This window comes from Pagrus pagrus (assembly GCF_965226575.1).
Source record: "Pagrus pagrus genome assembly, chromosome: 8".
In the NCBI taxonomy this organism is placed as follows: domain Eukaryota; kingdom Metazoa; phylum Chordata; class Actinopteri; order Spariformes; family Sparidae; genus Pagrus; species Pagrus pagrus.
Window position 1 is genome coordinate 960,402 of NC_140192.1, and position 15,410 is coordinate 975,811.

The following is a 15,410-nucleotide window of genomic DNA, read 5'->3' on the forward strand; positions in this document are numbered from 1 at the left end:
AAATCAAAAAATTACATTGTTTTAAAATCTTAATCCGAGTTTAAAAGCCTGACTGAGAATCAGGAGGTATCAGCTGATGTTTCAGGACACAACAGTAGCTCTGCTCCTTCCACCCTGCAGCAGTCTGTTTTACCTGAACTGAGCAACACTTTAATCATTTTGAGGCCACAGTTAAAAATAATCTCCTGACGTCACCTTGTGATCTGAGGGACTCATCTATCAGAGAGCTCTACACACAGAGCAGGGCGCTAGCAGAAGCTAACAAGGCTAACTAACCCTACCAGAACACACAGGAGACACTCAGAGGTCAGAGGGACGGAGCGTCTCACATTTATAACAAATACAACTGTTTGTTAGTCGTGTGTCTCTGATCGTCCTCAGAACGCTTCCTGTGTGCTGAGGTCTTAAAGGGACATTTCACTCTCGTTCAGTGTCTGACAAAGTCACAGTCTTTCCACAGGAGTAAAGAATGGACAGACGGACAGTACGAGCCGTCACCACCGACACAACACAGCAAAGAAAGACGAAGCAGCCGCTTTTATTTGTGTGACATGAAAGTCTGTTTCTGTTGAATCACATTGAGAACGAACCGGTTCTGAATTCATCGACTCTTCGTGTTCTGATGATGACTGAACACGTTTCCGGTTTTTATTTGCAGAATCAAGTTTTCAGTTGACTCGACGGTGACCGTGTTTACGTGAGTTCTCCAGGTTTGATCATATTCTGGAGGGTTTTTGGAAAAAACATGCAGACGCCCGGTCGTCCAGTCCTGTCCACGTCTTTGTCCTTATTCATGTGTTCAGCCTAGCTTTTGGTTTAGCGGTGGTGACTGTGAGCCCAAAACATTCATGAACTCCTGTAGAAACAGTTTTGATAAAAACAGACACTGAACCAAATGAATAGTGTGTTTTAAATCCTGCCCTCTAGTGCAGTGACGTCTGCAGGACCTCCAGGATGTCAGAAACAGATCCTGCTGTCTGCTGGACCCAGGAGACATCCTGGACTTCCTGTAGATGGTACGTGCACACTACTGCAGGTAACATACTCTACTAAAGACAAACTACTGGCTTCACAGCACTGCGCAGTGACACACCAGCAGTGTGGTTTCTCGTACCTCCTACCGTTAGGATTCTCAGCCTCTCCTTGAACACAGCCACATCTGGAAGGGTCGCCGGCAGGGGCAGCAAGGGGAGAGACACCCGGACACGGTTAGAGACCTACGACCCTTTAAACCAAACACCCACGGCCATTTAACACCACCGCCACGACCGGCTACAGCTAAAACCCAGCACCGCCCGACCTCTCAACGTCTCCACCACCGTTTTATCTGTTCACAAAAAGTCCAGAAGTTTGTTTCAGAAGAGGTTTGATTTTGGAGTGAAGTGGTGGAGAGAGAGAGAGAGAGAGATGCAGTTAACACCATGCTGAGGTTTAAAAATCCTCCATACAGAAGCCACAAAGGAACCACGACACACTGAGGGATCTCCAGGACAGGAAGCCATTCTGCACAGGACACTTCACCACAGCAGGGACCGACTCATTCCTGAGCAGCCGAGACACAGAACTCAACACGGACTTCTTCTGTTTCCACCACGAGCTTTAAACACAACCAGACCGTCTCAAACTGTCCCTGCATCAGTTTAACAACGACTCAATGATCGTGACAGTGAAACATCTGTGAGGAGTCGTGTGGTGCTGATGTCCGACGGTCATCCTCTTCACTAGCAGCAGGCAGAGTTCAGTTAGGCAGAGCTAAAGCTAACTAGCAGTTAGTGGCGATACGAAGCAAGAGAGTGAAGGTAGAGGACCGACTCCTCAACCACTCGTTAGAACAACACACAAGAACCAAGAGTTTGTACATAAAATCTGTAAAATGCAGAGTTAAGAGAAGAGTTCACTTTAACTGTTCATTTGATGGGATGGAGACGGCTGATTGGTTAGAGCAACATAATCTGCCTCCATTAACAGGAAACTGACTAGTCACCATGTCGGAGTTATTTTAAATTAACTTCTAACACGCGGAGGATTTAAACTCTCTACACGCTTCATCAGTGCAATTTACCAACACGTCTGACAACTGTCGACCTGTTCGACCAGGGGCCGACAGTGACCAGCAAATCTCTATAAAATCAGATAAGTCTGAAAAAATAAATAAATAATAAATAAAACACTGTCGTTGTGTGATCCTCTCTTTAAACCTGGGACCTGGTGTGCGGTCGCTGGAGGAAACATCATCCGTTACTTTCTGAGCTCCAACAGCTCGTTTTCACAGATGACCGGCTCCATTTGAGCTCTTTCAGTTATTCAGATTAACATTTATAGAAACATTTTGAAACAACATCAGAAACCAAACAGACTTCGATGATCCAATTCTGAGGACAGTTTTGATTCAGCTAAAAACAACAAATGTTACAAAAATAGTTTCCCTGGCTGTGATGTCACATTCAGTGGGCTTATTTCACAGGTAGATTTTTGTTCTGTGTTGACTTTAAGGTTTTCCATCTCTGAGACCCATCGAGCCCGTTTTTCATTTGGTTCCGGACAATTACTGTCAACATCCTGCAACAGCTGTTTAAATGAATCCATGTTAGAACCGATCCTCGGGGTTTCTTGATGTTCAGAAAACTGCAGAACAAAAATTAACAACTGACAAAGTATTCAGAGTAAAACTGGAGGTCACATTAATTTAAGAGTTGAAAAGTTTTTACATGAAATGAGAAAAGTGAGTTGGAGCGGAGCGACACGTAAATGATGCTCTCATCACTGTAATGTTGCTTTAGTAAACGTGTTTTTAGATGCATTTCCTCTCCAGTCTCTCCTGACGGACCGTCACTGAAACACAACTTCTTCTTCTACTTTTAGTTTTATTATAGTTTATTTTTCTAAATGTATTTTACTTTTATTGTTATTCTCTCAAACACTGATGTCAGCATTTACTCCTTTCACACGTTTTCAATCATTTTTTAATTCTTATGCTACTGTAATTTTGAGCAATCCTCTTTATTTATGTCCTGATGTATATTTTGTGATACGCACTGCCGTCCACCTGGCCAACAGCCTCGATGTCTCCACAGCGATCAGCCAACAGAAATGAACCAGAAGGTACGAATACAAGAAGCTAACGAAGCTAACGAAGCTACAGCTGAGAGCAGACATGTCAAAGCAGAAGCCAAACAACGACGAGCAAAACTACAGCCGCAGGAACCAGAGCAGCGTAACCAACAGACTTAGCATGAAGCTAACAGCTCCACACAGCTGACTATCATCTCACTGGAGGTCAGGAGTCTCCAGAGGACGACAACCTGATCTGAGATCATCTCAGAAACTCTACATGTCTCAGACGACCAATTAATCTCAACTCTAGGTCACTTGGGAGCTGCTCTGGAGCTTTCCATCAGATCACATGATCCTCCTCAGCAGGTGAGTTTCTCCAGGTGACACGAGTGTTGGAAGTTTCCATGACTCGCTCTTCACCTCGGAAACAGAAACTCACCTCAGAATCCGTTTCTGAGAACAAAATGATTTTCAAGGTCGAGACTGAACTTTGGAAATATCTTCTGATTAAGATCATGAAATATGATTGACAGCTCCAAGAAGAGTTGAGAGTTGACTTGAATAATCTCATTTTTCTTTGAATAATGTCTCAGAGATGCATCATGTTTCCTTGTGACAACAGAGCAGCTGATCTTTTGGCTCTGGCTTCATGTGGCGGTTGTTCCTTCACATCCAGGTGTAAAAGGATTAAATCCACAGCTGAGGCCAAATCTATTCCTGCAAAGTGAATCCAATTAAGCTCTTTGTCGACAAACCTATGAAACACTGTGACCCGGGTTCTAAGGATGTTCTTTAAGGGGATCATTTCACATCGTTAATACAGAGGATGGTTCCACGTTTAAGGTCAGAACCAGAAACCTTCAGTGTGGACAAGTTCACAAACGTCTCTTTAGATGTTCTGGAGACATTTTTGTACACAAGAAGGTTTCAGAAAGAGTTTCAGGTTGAGTTTCTAAAACAAGATGCGAACATGTGCTGTACATGAGAAGGTTCAAGAAACTCCTCTGATGTACAACACATGTTCAGTTCAAGACAAAGTTACAGAAACACTCCCAGGAAGACAAACTCCCCCCGACTAGAGGAACATTTCAGAAAGAGCCGGAGAACAGGGGGAACAGGGACAATAAAAAGAGGTTCTGCTTGGTTCTCAGGGTTTAGCGCCTCACCCAGCTTGTCGGAGGAGGTGATAATGTCAGTGGGGACACACGAGTCCAGATCGGCGTCCATGATGCCGAGAGGGTCCAACTGGGCCACATGGTGCCCTCGGATCTACAGGGAGTGACAACAGCACAGAGCCCACCCAGGACAGGAGGAGCAGGAGGGGATGGAGGTGAAGGAGTGAGGAGGAGGAGGAGAGGACGGAACGAAGTGAAGGACAGGGTGAAGAAGAAGAGGAGGAAACAAAATGCAACGAAAGAGAGGCGAGTGGATGAGAAGCAGGATGGAGTGGGAGATTCAGAAAGTAAAGAGGAGGCACGCCGAAATAGAAAAAGAAGAGGGCAAAGAGATCCACGTCCAAACAGGATTTGACATAAAAGCAAGGAAGGAAGGACAACAGAGGAGAAACAGCAAAGAAAGGAGGAGGTTTGACCAAAGGAGGAAGGAGAGGAGAGGGAGGAGAGGGAGGGTGGGAGGGAAGAGCAACATTAACACCACAGGCTGAAGCAGTTTGATTTTTGAGCTCTGGCGTTCTCACCGACATCCTGGAAGCCGGTATTGACCGGAGCATCATCAAAATTCACACAGCTGATTCCCAGAGGATCCAACTGGGCATTGTGATGCCCCATCACCTAAACACACACACACACACACCTGGTTATCACAACACACACAGGCCTGACTACTGGAGGTCTTCACAGGTTCATGAGTTTAGGTCTGCAGGTCTGTTCACTGAGCCTGTTGACAGCTGACACTAGCCTGCGTATGAGTGACAGGAAGCTCTATATGACATAAACCCGTCCATCACTGACAAACAGACTCCATGTTTCTACTCAAAGACAGAAAGAAGTTCATGCAGAACATTTGCTGAATTTACAAGAAGGAACAAATCAGTCAGAATCAGTCAGAGACAGAGTTTCACACAGTTTATAAAGTGTCTCCAACTCAACAACTCACTAAACTGACACATTTGTTAAGGGAGTCTGGGGACAAAGAAGTCGCCTATACTGGTTACTGTTTAGTGTGTTTGTAAAATGTGACATGTTTAGATCAATGAAATGTTTCTTCTTTCATAAATTGAGTGTAAATGGTGAAATCAGTGTAAACAGTGTGTTCAAACAGCTGCTAAATGTTGGCAGGTAAGACTTTAGCACTTTAGACACAGAAGCAGACAGGCTGGCAAAATTACATTTCAATTTTGATGATCAAATTTAAAGTCAGTATTGAGGCCTGAGTGCTGTTTATGTGCAGGTTAAACTCATCGGCTCAGATCAGGTTTATTTTTGAAGAAATACATTTATTACACACAATTTCTGACCTGTGACGACCTCCAGTAACTTCAGTAATCAGGGTTTCTCAAGCTTTTTCAACCAGACACTCAAAGTCTTCATGACAACAACAGATTTAACAATCATTCATGTTTCTTACAAATATCTCACAACACTGTCTTCTTATCAGACGGCTCCATGTGGGCTCCAGAGTCCACGGCTGAGACACTCTGATCTACATCGCACTAAAGCTGAGTTATTCATAACTTTAAACTTTGTTTAATTAATATAAATAGAAAAATAACAATAAAAATCATAATTTAATGATCGTTTAAAGATCAAGCCTCCACAAACAACAGCAAAAGAACAAACAAGAATTAAAGACCACAGTCTGACTCATAATGGCGGGTGTGGCTCTGCTGCGCTGAGCTCCAGGTTACTCGAGGTTCTGGGAAAAAAGACAAGTTAAATATGACGACACCAGACATGGAAGATCCAGCACCGAGGAGTCAGGGTCCACAAACATGGATGAGAAAAGAAAACGTTTTCAGTTTTAATGAATGCATCTTTCAAAAACCAGAAGACTCACTGTTAAACATTTTGTGTCTGTTGGTCCGTAAACGAAGCAGAAATAAGTTTGTTCTGGTTCATCTTCATTAATCCTCACGCTGATCTTCTGACCTGCTGCTCCACATGACAGTTAAAGGGCTAACAGGAGCTGCTAACAGCTATTTCAGCTAACATCATTTTATCCAATCAGAGATGTGTGTGAACTGTTGAGTAATGTCACAGGGACCTCAGTCACACTAGACCCTCATTAAAAAACATGGGTCACGCTCGAGCTCACAGCTAACTCACTGAATCCATGGCAACATTATACTTCCTGTTTACATGCACCAAAGCATCATGGGAAGCATTTCAGAACTAGTGATTTAGGTGGACTGACCCTTTATGACATACTGAATCTGGGACATGGTACAGAGTCTCATCAGTGGTTACACCAACAAGCTGCTCGTGGAGGTTACTCCACCTGTGTACGCGTACCTGATAGGCCCTGATGAGGGACTGGACAGCCAGGTGATCCTCCACCAGCTTCTCCACGTTGGGCTGAGCCCCGACCAGAGAGGAGAGCTGGGGAGCGGCAGACAGACCCAGAGGAGACTGGTAGGCAGCACCGGGAGGAGCACCGGCGTTAGCGTTCCTGAAAAATACATCCCACGACTGGAGGAGGACGAGGAGGAGGAGGAGGAGGACAAGGAGGAGGAGGAGGACAAGGAGGAGGAGGAGGACAAGGACGAGGAGGAGGACAAGGAGGAGAGATGGAGGGAGACAGGATAAGAAGATTGTTAATAAAAATGACAGGAGAGCATCCTGTTTGTCCTCAACAAGGTAATATGGCTTCAAATGAATATCATGACATCTTTGAGGTATTTTGTAAATATTAAGGATGATGTGGTAAAGATAGATTGTGTAATGAGGTCTCACTCTGTTGAACTACAGAAACACTCTGTTTCTACAATGTAGTTACAGAGTGGAGCTTCTTCCCTCACAGACGATCTTTGGTCGAGTTCAGACTCTCAGACTGACGACAGACGGGTTCACTTTTGTAAAGAATGAACAGCTGATACGAGCGCAGCTGGAGACGTTGACACGTTAAACTGAACGAAGGTGCCGTCGGCGCCGGCTGATCACGAGCAGCTGCTGCCTGAAGGAGTTTACACTGAGCGCAGATAATAAGCTCCGCTGGGTTTTTACTGGGTTTAGTCTCATCACCTGAGAACAGTTTTGAGACTGAACGCCAGAGAGGCCCTGAAGTACTGAACAGGGAGATTCTGACGACTCAGCAGGATCTCAGTGCTACAAACACTTTAGCTTCCAGGCGTGATGAACGACCCGTCGCAGGACTGTTACAGTGAACCCATTAAAACCCGTTCAGCACATTTAAAATGATATCATCTCTGCAATCAATGGTGTCAGACAAACCGGAGATATGAACATCAGGACCGTCCTGAATACCACTTTGTTTGTCTACGCGCCGTTCACCTGTGTAATCTGTGTGTTATCTGTATTTAGCAAAAACCAAACAAACCTGATACCCATCCTGTCAACATGTATCTAAAGAGTTGTTGAGCAACACTTTTTTTACTCGTGTGAAAGTTTTAAATTCTGGTGTCGTGACCCGTAGGCCTGATCCAGCTGAGCGCCGGAAACAAAACCCTCACAAGCTGCCTGAGCGCTCCGAACGCTGACGTCTCTGAAGCAGAGACACGATTTCCCAACAGAAACAAACAGCGCTCATGTTGCAGCCGAGTCAGAGAGCCTGTTCTCTCTGAAGCAGCGTCGGTTTCCACTGTGGTGTTCAGCTCATTCTGGACTCATGAGTCACCGACTCTCTGCTCTGCCCATAAACATCTGATCACAGGATGAACTCACCACAATATGAGACCAACACTCAGTCTCTCCTGCTGCAGCTCAGCTCAGCTCAGCTGGACAATATGTGGATTCATTTCCTGGTTTTAAAAGCCTGTGTTGCAGTGAAGCCACCCGTCTTTACCCACGTAGTCATTATGTACACATTACTGATGCTGTCACAATATCTATATTGAGGTATTTGGTCATTAATATAGTGACATTTGACTTTGTCGTCCAGTCCGAGCCTTAATGAAGTGATTTAGAGAGCATTTCAAATAATCGAGCTCTTATCTTAAGGCCGTATCGCCCAGCTCGTCTTCTCTTTTCACTCCACTACAAGGAAAATATGAGACGATTTATTCCTCCACATTTATTTGACAGCTTTAGTTACCATTCATTATTTATCTAGTTGGATAGAGCTCACTGAAATAATGAAAGCAGGAATGGTGTCACACAGGTGTAACATGAGTTTCAGTTTACAGACCGGAGTGTTGGCATGTGGTCAGGCTGCTGCGGTGCTGTTGGCTCGGTCTGAATTAAACCGGTCACAGTCTCATTTTTAATGTTTACCAGAACAAAGTGAAGTGAGAGTCCTGACAAACCGAGGCCCAGAGAGCCGCCATCTATTCCACAACACAGATATTACCTCAAATCCTTTATTATACATACACACATACATAAACACTAGAGGCAGACTGATGTCGATATGTCGATACTGATATTAGGATGAAAATATATCAGCCAATAATCTTATATATAAACTCAAAGTTCAAGTGCACCTCAGAAAACTAAGACATCTGAACCTGAATGATCACAAAGGTCATTTAAAACAGGAAAGTTTCTATTGTTCCTATATTGTCTGTCATTACTCGCATCAGCATCTCTAACAACCTCTAATTTACTTCTACATGAAGGACTTTAACCACAAATCTCTGAAACCATTTAATTCACAGCATTACTTCTGTCAGAATCTCTTTCATATCCAAGAAAAACTGGAACTGTAACCAGAATATCCAGAACTGAACAGAACCAGGAAGTCCGTGGCGACGGCGCTCTGTCAAAGTTAAATTACAGACGCCACAGTGAACGTCCTGCAACAAGTCAAAGTCCTGCTCATTCAAACCGTCACATTAAGTTTCCCCTGTAGTGTTTCTAACTGGTTCTGCTTCTGTTCTCAGTCACAGGACAACAGCTCAGGTGTTCAATGATTTAGTCTGTAACAGAAATGTGACAGCAGACAGAACCGGTGCCGGGCTGAACTCCGGTCAACCTTCCTCTTTATAGGCGACCTGATGGTTTCATTACTCTACATCCATTACACTGACATCAACAGCTCCTTCATGAGTGTAGGTCGGAGCAGAAAACGTGTGTGTTGTCAGATGAAGTGAAGGACGTCGGTGTGGCAGCAGCTGCCTGTCAAACAGCTGCTGTGTCTCTGCTGTAAATCACTGCTGAATCAGCTGTTGGTGTCTTTCACAGCGACACGAGACCCGAATGTTAAAAATAGCTTTTCCAATAAATCACATTTACAGTTCAATGATCTGATATTGATCTCTGTATTTGTGAATGTGCTCAGAACTCTGATCACTTCCTCTGTTATAAATGGACCGGGACCAGTTGTCACAGATCCACGTCAGCATACAGACGGTCTGATTTAAAGACTTTTGGACACTAAATAACCTCAATGACACAAGTATCACAACGCACACACAACTTAACTACAAATGTATACTAACTGATTTGGGACGACACACTGACATCAGCTGTTGCTATTAAACATTATTATTACTTCTATGACACACAGTGTGTTCAGTCCTGCTGTTTAGCTTCCTGCTTGTTTGCTAAGTCGGTGGCAGCAAGGTCACACTGTCCGATCTTACACAACCACTGTGACATGTGACACGCACACACACACACACACCTCTGACATACGACTTTGTGTGTTCACCTCCATGAGAAGCAGAAGTGTAAGCTGAGTATTTTAATTAAACAAACCGTTGGGTCCTGTTGATCAGTTAGTGAAGCATCGCCTCGGGACACGAGTGCTGCTGCTCTGATCTGGTTGGCCTCTGAACATTTTGGGAACGCCCCCCTGCACCTTCAATCAAACTTCTGACTTAAACTCATTCCCAACCATTAACCATAAAGCAACTAATCACTTATATATAAATATATATAGTTATATAACTCTTCACCTGGTTTAAGGTAACAGTATGTTGGCAGGAGGTCTGGCCTCTTCCTCGCGGCCTTGCCTTCACTTTGGACAGTAAAACAGCTCCGTCATGTGACTGAGCTCCAAGCAGCTATTATTAGCCCAGCTGTCCTTTACCATTCAGTTAAAATGTGTGGCTGAAACACCACCGGGGGGGGGGGGGGGGGGGATACCTCCCAGCAGCCCTACAGGAGGTCACCTTCAGGCAGCAGCTTTCATTCTGGGGTGATTCAGTTAAAAGTATTATTCCTTTAATTACCTGTTAAAGTCAGAGAGGTTCAGGATGATATTTTTTCTGATCCTATCTTCTGAGGACGAGGACGAATTCTGATCAAATTTAAAATGTTGGATAAATTTCCTTCTTTCATTCTGATGAGAATTTCAGAATAAGTTTAAATTTTACATTTCAGGACAAAAAAACATGATTCTGGTCGTCTTTTAGCTCTTCTGTTCACCTGAAGCACCAACAGGAAACAGTATTTGCAGGATAAATGTGGCGTTTGTTTTGAAGCCCGACGCTCAGTTAGCTGCCGGTTAATGTTCAAGACACAAATGCAAAACTTTGTGAAATACCAAAGGTCCTTTCTTCTAGTCTGAAGCTCCGAAGCCTCGATGAGATAAAGAGGTTTTTTTCCGCGACTGTCACTGAGTGATGAATGTATTAAATTAATAAGATTATTATTATTGTTGTGCAGCAGATTTAGATGATCAAGACTGAAGCTGATTTAAAATCAAAATCATGACACCTCTACTATTTATGGTGATATTCTCCTCATTTGGACGATACCAAAACCCGTACGTTCACAATGTTTTAAAAGGGAAAGCTCGGCCTTATACTCACATGTTTTGGATGTGTAAGTGATTCATACTAGTAGATCGACACAGCTGCAACGTAATCCTCTGGGATTACGTTGTCAACATCGAGTCAACATCAACCGTCAAAGTTACGTCCACTTAAAGTGTTTCTGTCTCCGACAGGCGCAGGATGTTATTCTATTCAACATTACAGAAACCTCTCCTACAGACAGACACCTCTGTGTTCAATAATCAGATCCTTTATGAAGCCGGAAACATGTTTCGCTCAAGGAAAAGTCTCGCTCTGAAATCTTTTGGAGAACTGCCAGCAAGAATATATTTCTAAAGTCATGGCTGGATACTTGACTGATTTTGATGATCTACATGAGGCAACAACTGCAACAAATCACTTCCTGAGATTTCAGAGCGAGACTAGCGAGTCGATCTCCCGAGGAATCATTTCTGTAACGTTGTCAGACACTTTGATTACGACCTCAGCCGGTCAGAGACAAAAGCACTCTGCGTGGAGGAAACTTTGATGGTGAGAGTTGCCCCAAAGGACAAGCTGAAGCAATTTACTGGACTGATGTCAAGACCTTTGGTAGGTATGAATCATTTACACATCAAAACATACAAATATAAAAAGGCACAAGTCTAAAAATACCAGAATCCCCCTAAAGCAAAAGCCCTGTGTGGCACAAACCACTCAAAGTCTCCTGAGAGCAGCGGTGGTCAAACAGGCCAGACAGTGAATGAAGAGAGGGAGCGGCGTTAACGGGAACAGAGCGCTGAATCAGAGGAATTAAACCTTATTTTGATTGTTTCATGGACGTTACATTTAAAAGCACAAACCAACGGCCACAACCCTGCAGGAAGGTGCCGCAGTGCTGGACTCATCCTGTCAGCTGTCTGTGCTCTGTGTGTGTGTGTGTGTGTGTGTGTGTGTGTGTGTGTGTGTGTGTGTGTGTGTGTGTGTGTGTGTGTGTGTGTGTGGGGTTCACACAGAGCAGAGCAGAGGGACAGCGATGTAACCTGGTCACAACATTTAAATAGAGTCGCGACCTCGTGCTGTAATTGGCTGAGGGGCTACACATCACATCACACAAAGGTTGGGAAGAAAAGAAGTCAACACATTATATTTTTATATGTTGGACACCAAATTTAGGGGCTTGGTGCTTAAAAAAAATGAAAATCCATTCCTGTGCATAGAGAATTACATGTACTCTGAAGCCGTCTTTATACTTAAGTGGACCTGTAACCAGCAGACGGTCTCCCCTCTGTGTGGCCCTCCGGACCAGCAGGGGGCGGTACTGCTCCTTACCTTGTGAACACTCTTGGGATCCTCCAGCCAGGCGTAGTACATTTCCTCCACGTAGTTGGAGCTCGTCCCATTCAGGAACGGCTCCGAGGCCACAGGTGCAGTGTAGCACCTGATTGGCTGAAACGTCCTTGTGCCACCTGTGGAGGTGACTGTGATTGGCCTCTGCTGGCTGACAGTCTGAGCCGCCTGCGAGGCGGTGAGCGGACGCAATCGCGCCGCACAAGTCCTTAAACGATGCATTAGAAGTCCTTAAAGTATCACACACACAGAGTGGTGTCAGGCCGACGGGCCGGACGTCCTCAACCTCACGACGACGGGATAAAAAGTTAGTCCACGGGGTGTGTCCAAGATCAGAGAGGGAGCGATGTAACGTCCACTGTCCACTGGTCCGTTTGTCCACTGACAGAGAGACAGACAGACACACTGTGTTAGACAGGGAGACAGACTGAGGGTGAACAGAACCGATCCAGATCCAAACAAACTCATCACCAACATGAACTTTTCCCTCTTCCAGTTAAAATATTTAAACTTGTGCTGGTGTCAGCACAGAGGGCTTTACAGTGTCAACACTCTGCAGCTGGAGGCTCCAAAAGGTTTCAAATACAACTTTTACACCAAAGTTTGTAAAGTGTATGTACAGTTTATTTAAATACAGCTAAACCCGCTAAAAGCAGGACACTGACTCCTTTCACAATGCCAGTAGATTAGTTTGCTTTTATGGGTTTTTGTCCAGTGTGACAGGTTAAAATACAGCACGTATAGACATTATTTTTTTCCTTTAGCATTCAGGGAAGAAACTTTAATATTTTAATTTGTCAGGTGCTTGTGTTTTATGCGTTTTCTTTTCTAGTGTATATTTTCTGTATTTCCATAAACAATTTAGGCGACATGTCGCGCCCTTATTTCCCGGTGATATGGCTGTTTGTACGTCCACCTCCACTAATAGTCACAAGGGCGAGTGACCAGGCCGCCAGCGTGAAGAGAAAGAGGACAAAAAGGGCACGTGGTGGATATCTGTGAAGCTGGACCCATGAAGTGTTTTAGAATGGAAGATTAACTGATCATGAAAATAGTTAAATTTTCGGAGGCAACTGGTTAATCTGTCAGCTGTTGTTATAACAGGAAGTCATGTTTTATAAACTCCTCATGTGAAGGTGTGCATTAATCCTAATCTGTGATTAAATGTGTCAGTGAAGCTCTCAGATGAATGAAGTGTCAGTGTACTGCAGGAACAGAAGAAAGAGGCATGAAAAGAAAAGACTCAAGTGAAGAACAAGCACTTCAGATTTGTTGGTCAGGTGCAGTAAAAGTTAAGAAAATCTTAATTATGGTTTATTTCCATTAACATTAATGTAGCTACAGTCACTTCCAGGGTGACAGACTCTGCTCGGTCTTCATGTGCCCCCTCAGTTTGAGTCTGTCTCTGTGTTTTGACCTTGTTGGGTCCACTCCCTGCCTGCCTCCATTCTCCTTCCCTCACCCCGGCCTGGACACGCCCACCACCTGCCTACCCGGCCTCCTGATTAGCTGTATCCGAGGAAAAACCGCCCGGAAATAGGACTCCAAAGCTTTTCTATTGGCCACGCCACCTGTCAGTCACTTTGTCCTTTCACGAGTCATGAGTTCCCGAAAATTACTGCCTGCTTCATCAAAACATTGTGAAATATCCACTTATAATGTTTTAACGTTACATGTGAATGTAAAAGCTCCAGACTGGCGGCTGAAGAGTGCTGGTTGTTACTCTGCACACTGGCTACATGATAACTTCAGCGCTAACGCGTTAGGTTATGTAATTAGCCGGTTAGCTTCTACTTTCCACTCTATTAATTGCCATTAGCACGTTTTGCTAGCCGCTAAAAGGACGCTAATTGAGTTAGGTTGAACGGATGTTAAGAAGCTAACTTTATGCTAAATATGTGCATTTCTCTTCTGTTAAGTGAGCCATCATTTACACCGACAGTTTCAGTATTTTGAGAGATGACCAAACCCTCACGGTACCGATTCTCTGGACGGGTTGTGCGCAAGATAGCACGCGGCTAACATGCTAACAGGTTTTGTCTCTCTCAGATTCCTCGAGACGGATTTTAGTTTTCTCTCAGCTGAGACTCGGATCTGGATCCGAGTGCCGGAGCAGATCTTCTCCCTGCAGACACTCACGGCTCGTAATCATCTGAAACTCTGGTTACTGACCTCGAGAGACGAGTTTCAGCGGCTCCCCTCTCCGCCGGTATTCCGGATGCCCTTCGTTTCTCCCGGTGACAGCTCGCGGCGCCGCGGAGCATGGAAGCGAGGCCTGTGTGGAAGTTACGTGACGCAGCACTGACGTCATTACGTACAGGGCGGGGAGGGGGTGGGATCGCGGATCATTTTGATTGATCTAAAAATAATAATAATAAAAAAAAGACTAATTATAATTACAAAAAAGAAAAAGCGATATTGCGACATTAAGATAATTTTATAATCTCTTAATTTAAATATATTTCTTAATAATACTGACGTAATTCTGCGTGACTTACATTGTGAATGCGCCGTGAATTACACTGTGATATTTCCATTAAAATTATGTGAATACTTCTTCCACCACACAATCAATAAACCTGACTAATATATTAAGACAATAAAGCAGCTAATGTTACAACCGCTTGGACTGTTTACTTCCGCTGGGTGTCACGCTGTTAAGTTCCGACAGAAGAAGCACGGATTCTTTTCGTTCCGCTTTCAACTGACGACATGTTCTTCAGACCTCGTAGGTTTAATACATGGATCTATAATACAACATCCATAATAATAATTATAATACATCCATGGTTTAATATCGGTCACAGTGGATTAACTTCAGTCAGCACGGACCTGTGGGGCTCTTTACTGAACTGCTACTCTGAACTGACAGCAGACATCTGTGTCCCGCACATGGAAGCTATTGAAAAACTAACATTATTTCATATTAAGATATTTATCCACAGGAAGTGTGACACGAGACTAATTTACTATATTTTTCATCAGGATGTTTACAAATATGGGAAAGTCAGCATGAAGATATTGTTAACCAGTTTTAAACAGTGTTATGAAGATGGTCACTAATTTGAACATGAGAGCTGGAGCCATCTTAACTCGACCCTGTGGAGTCACTGTGGTGCAGTTAGATCATGATGTTTCAAAGAAAATCTGCTGCTCACAGAAATCCAACTAA

At 44.0% G+C, this 15,410-nt stretch overlaps 1 protein-coding gene across 5 annotated transcripts in view; it reads right to left on the reverse strand.

The window, feature by feature from the left end:
• ogdha (oxoglutarate dehydrogenase a) overlaps positions 1-14,550 on the reverse strand; it is a 29,096-nt gene extending 14,546 nt beyond the window's left edge. For 2 of the 5 annotated variants that reach the window (XM_084360243.1, XM_084360242.1), the window contains exons 1-5: positions 14,411-14,550; positions 12,221-12,619; positions 6,525-6,701; positions 4,221-4,323; positions 1,115-1,159 (exon numbers count right to left, since the gene is read on the reverse strand). In XM_084360243.1, the coding sequence (XP_084216369.1) occupies positions 1,115-1,159; positions 4,221-4,323; positions 6,525-6,701; positions 12,221-12,460 (565 nt within the window). In that variant the 5' untranslated portion in view covers positions 12,461-12,619; positions 14,411-14,550. Of the gene's footprint in view, positions 1-1,114; positions 1,160-4,220; positions 4,324-4,750; positions 4,845-6,524; positions 6,702-12,220; positions 12,620-14,410 lie in introns of all 5 variants that reach the window. The other 3 variants (XM_084360245.1, XM_084360241.1, XM_084360244.1) reach the window with 2 other exon arrangements.
• Positions 14,551-15,410: the final 860 nt, after the last annotated feature.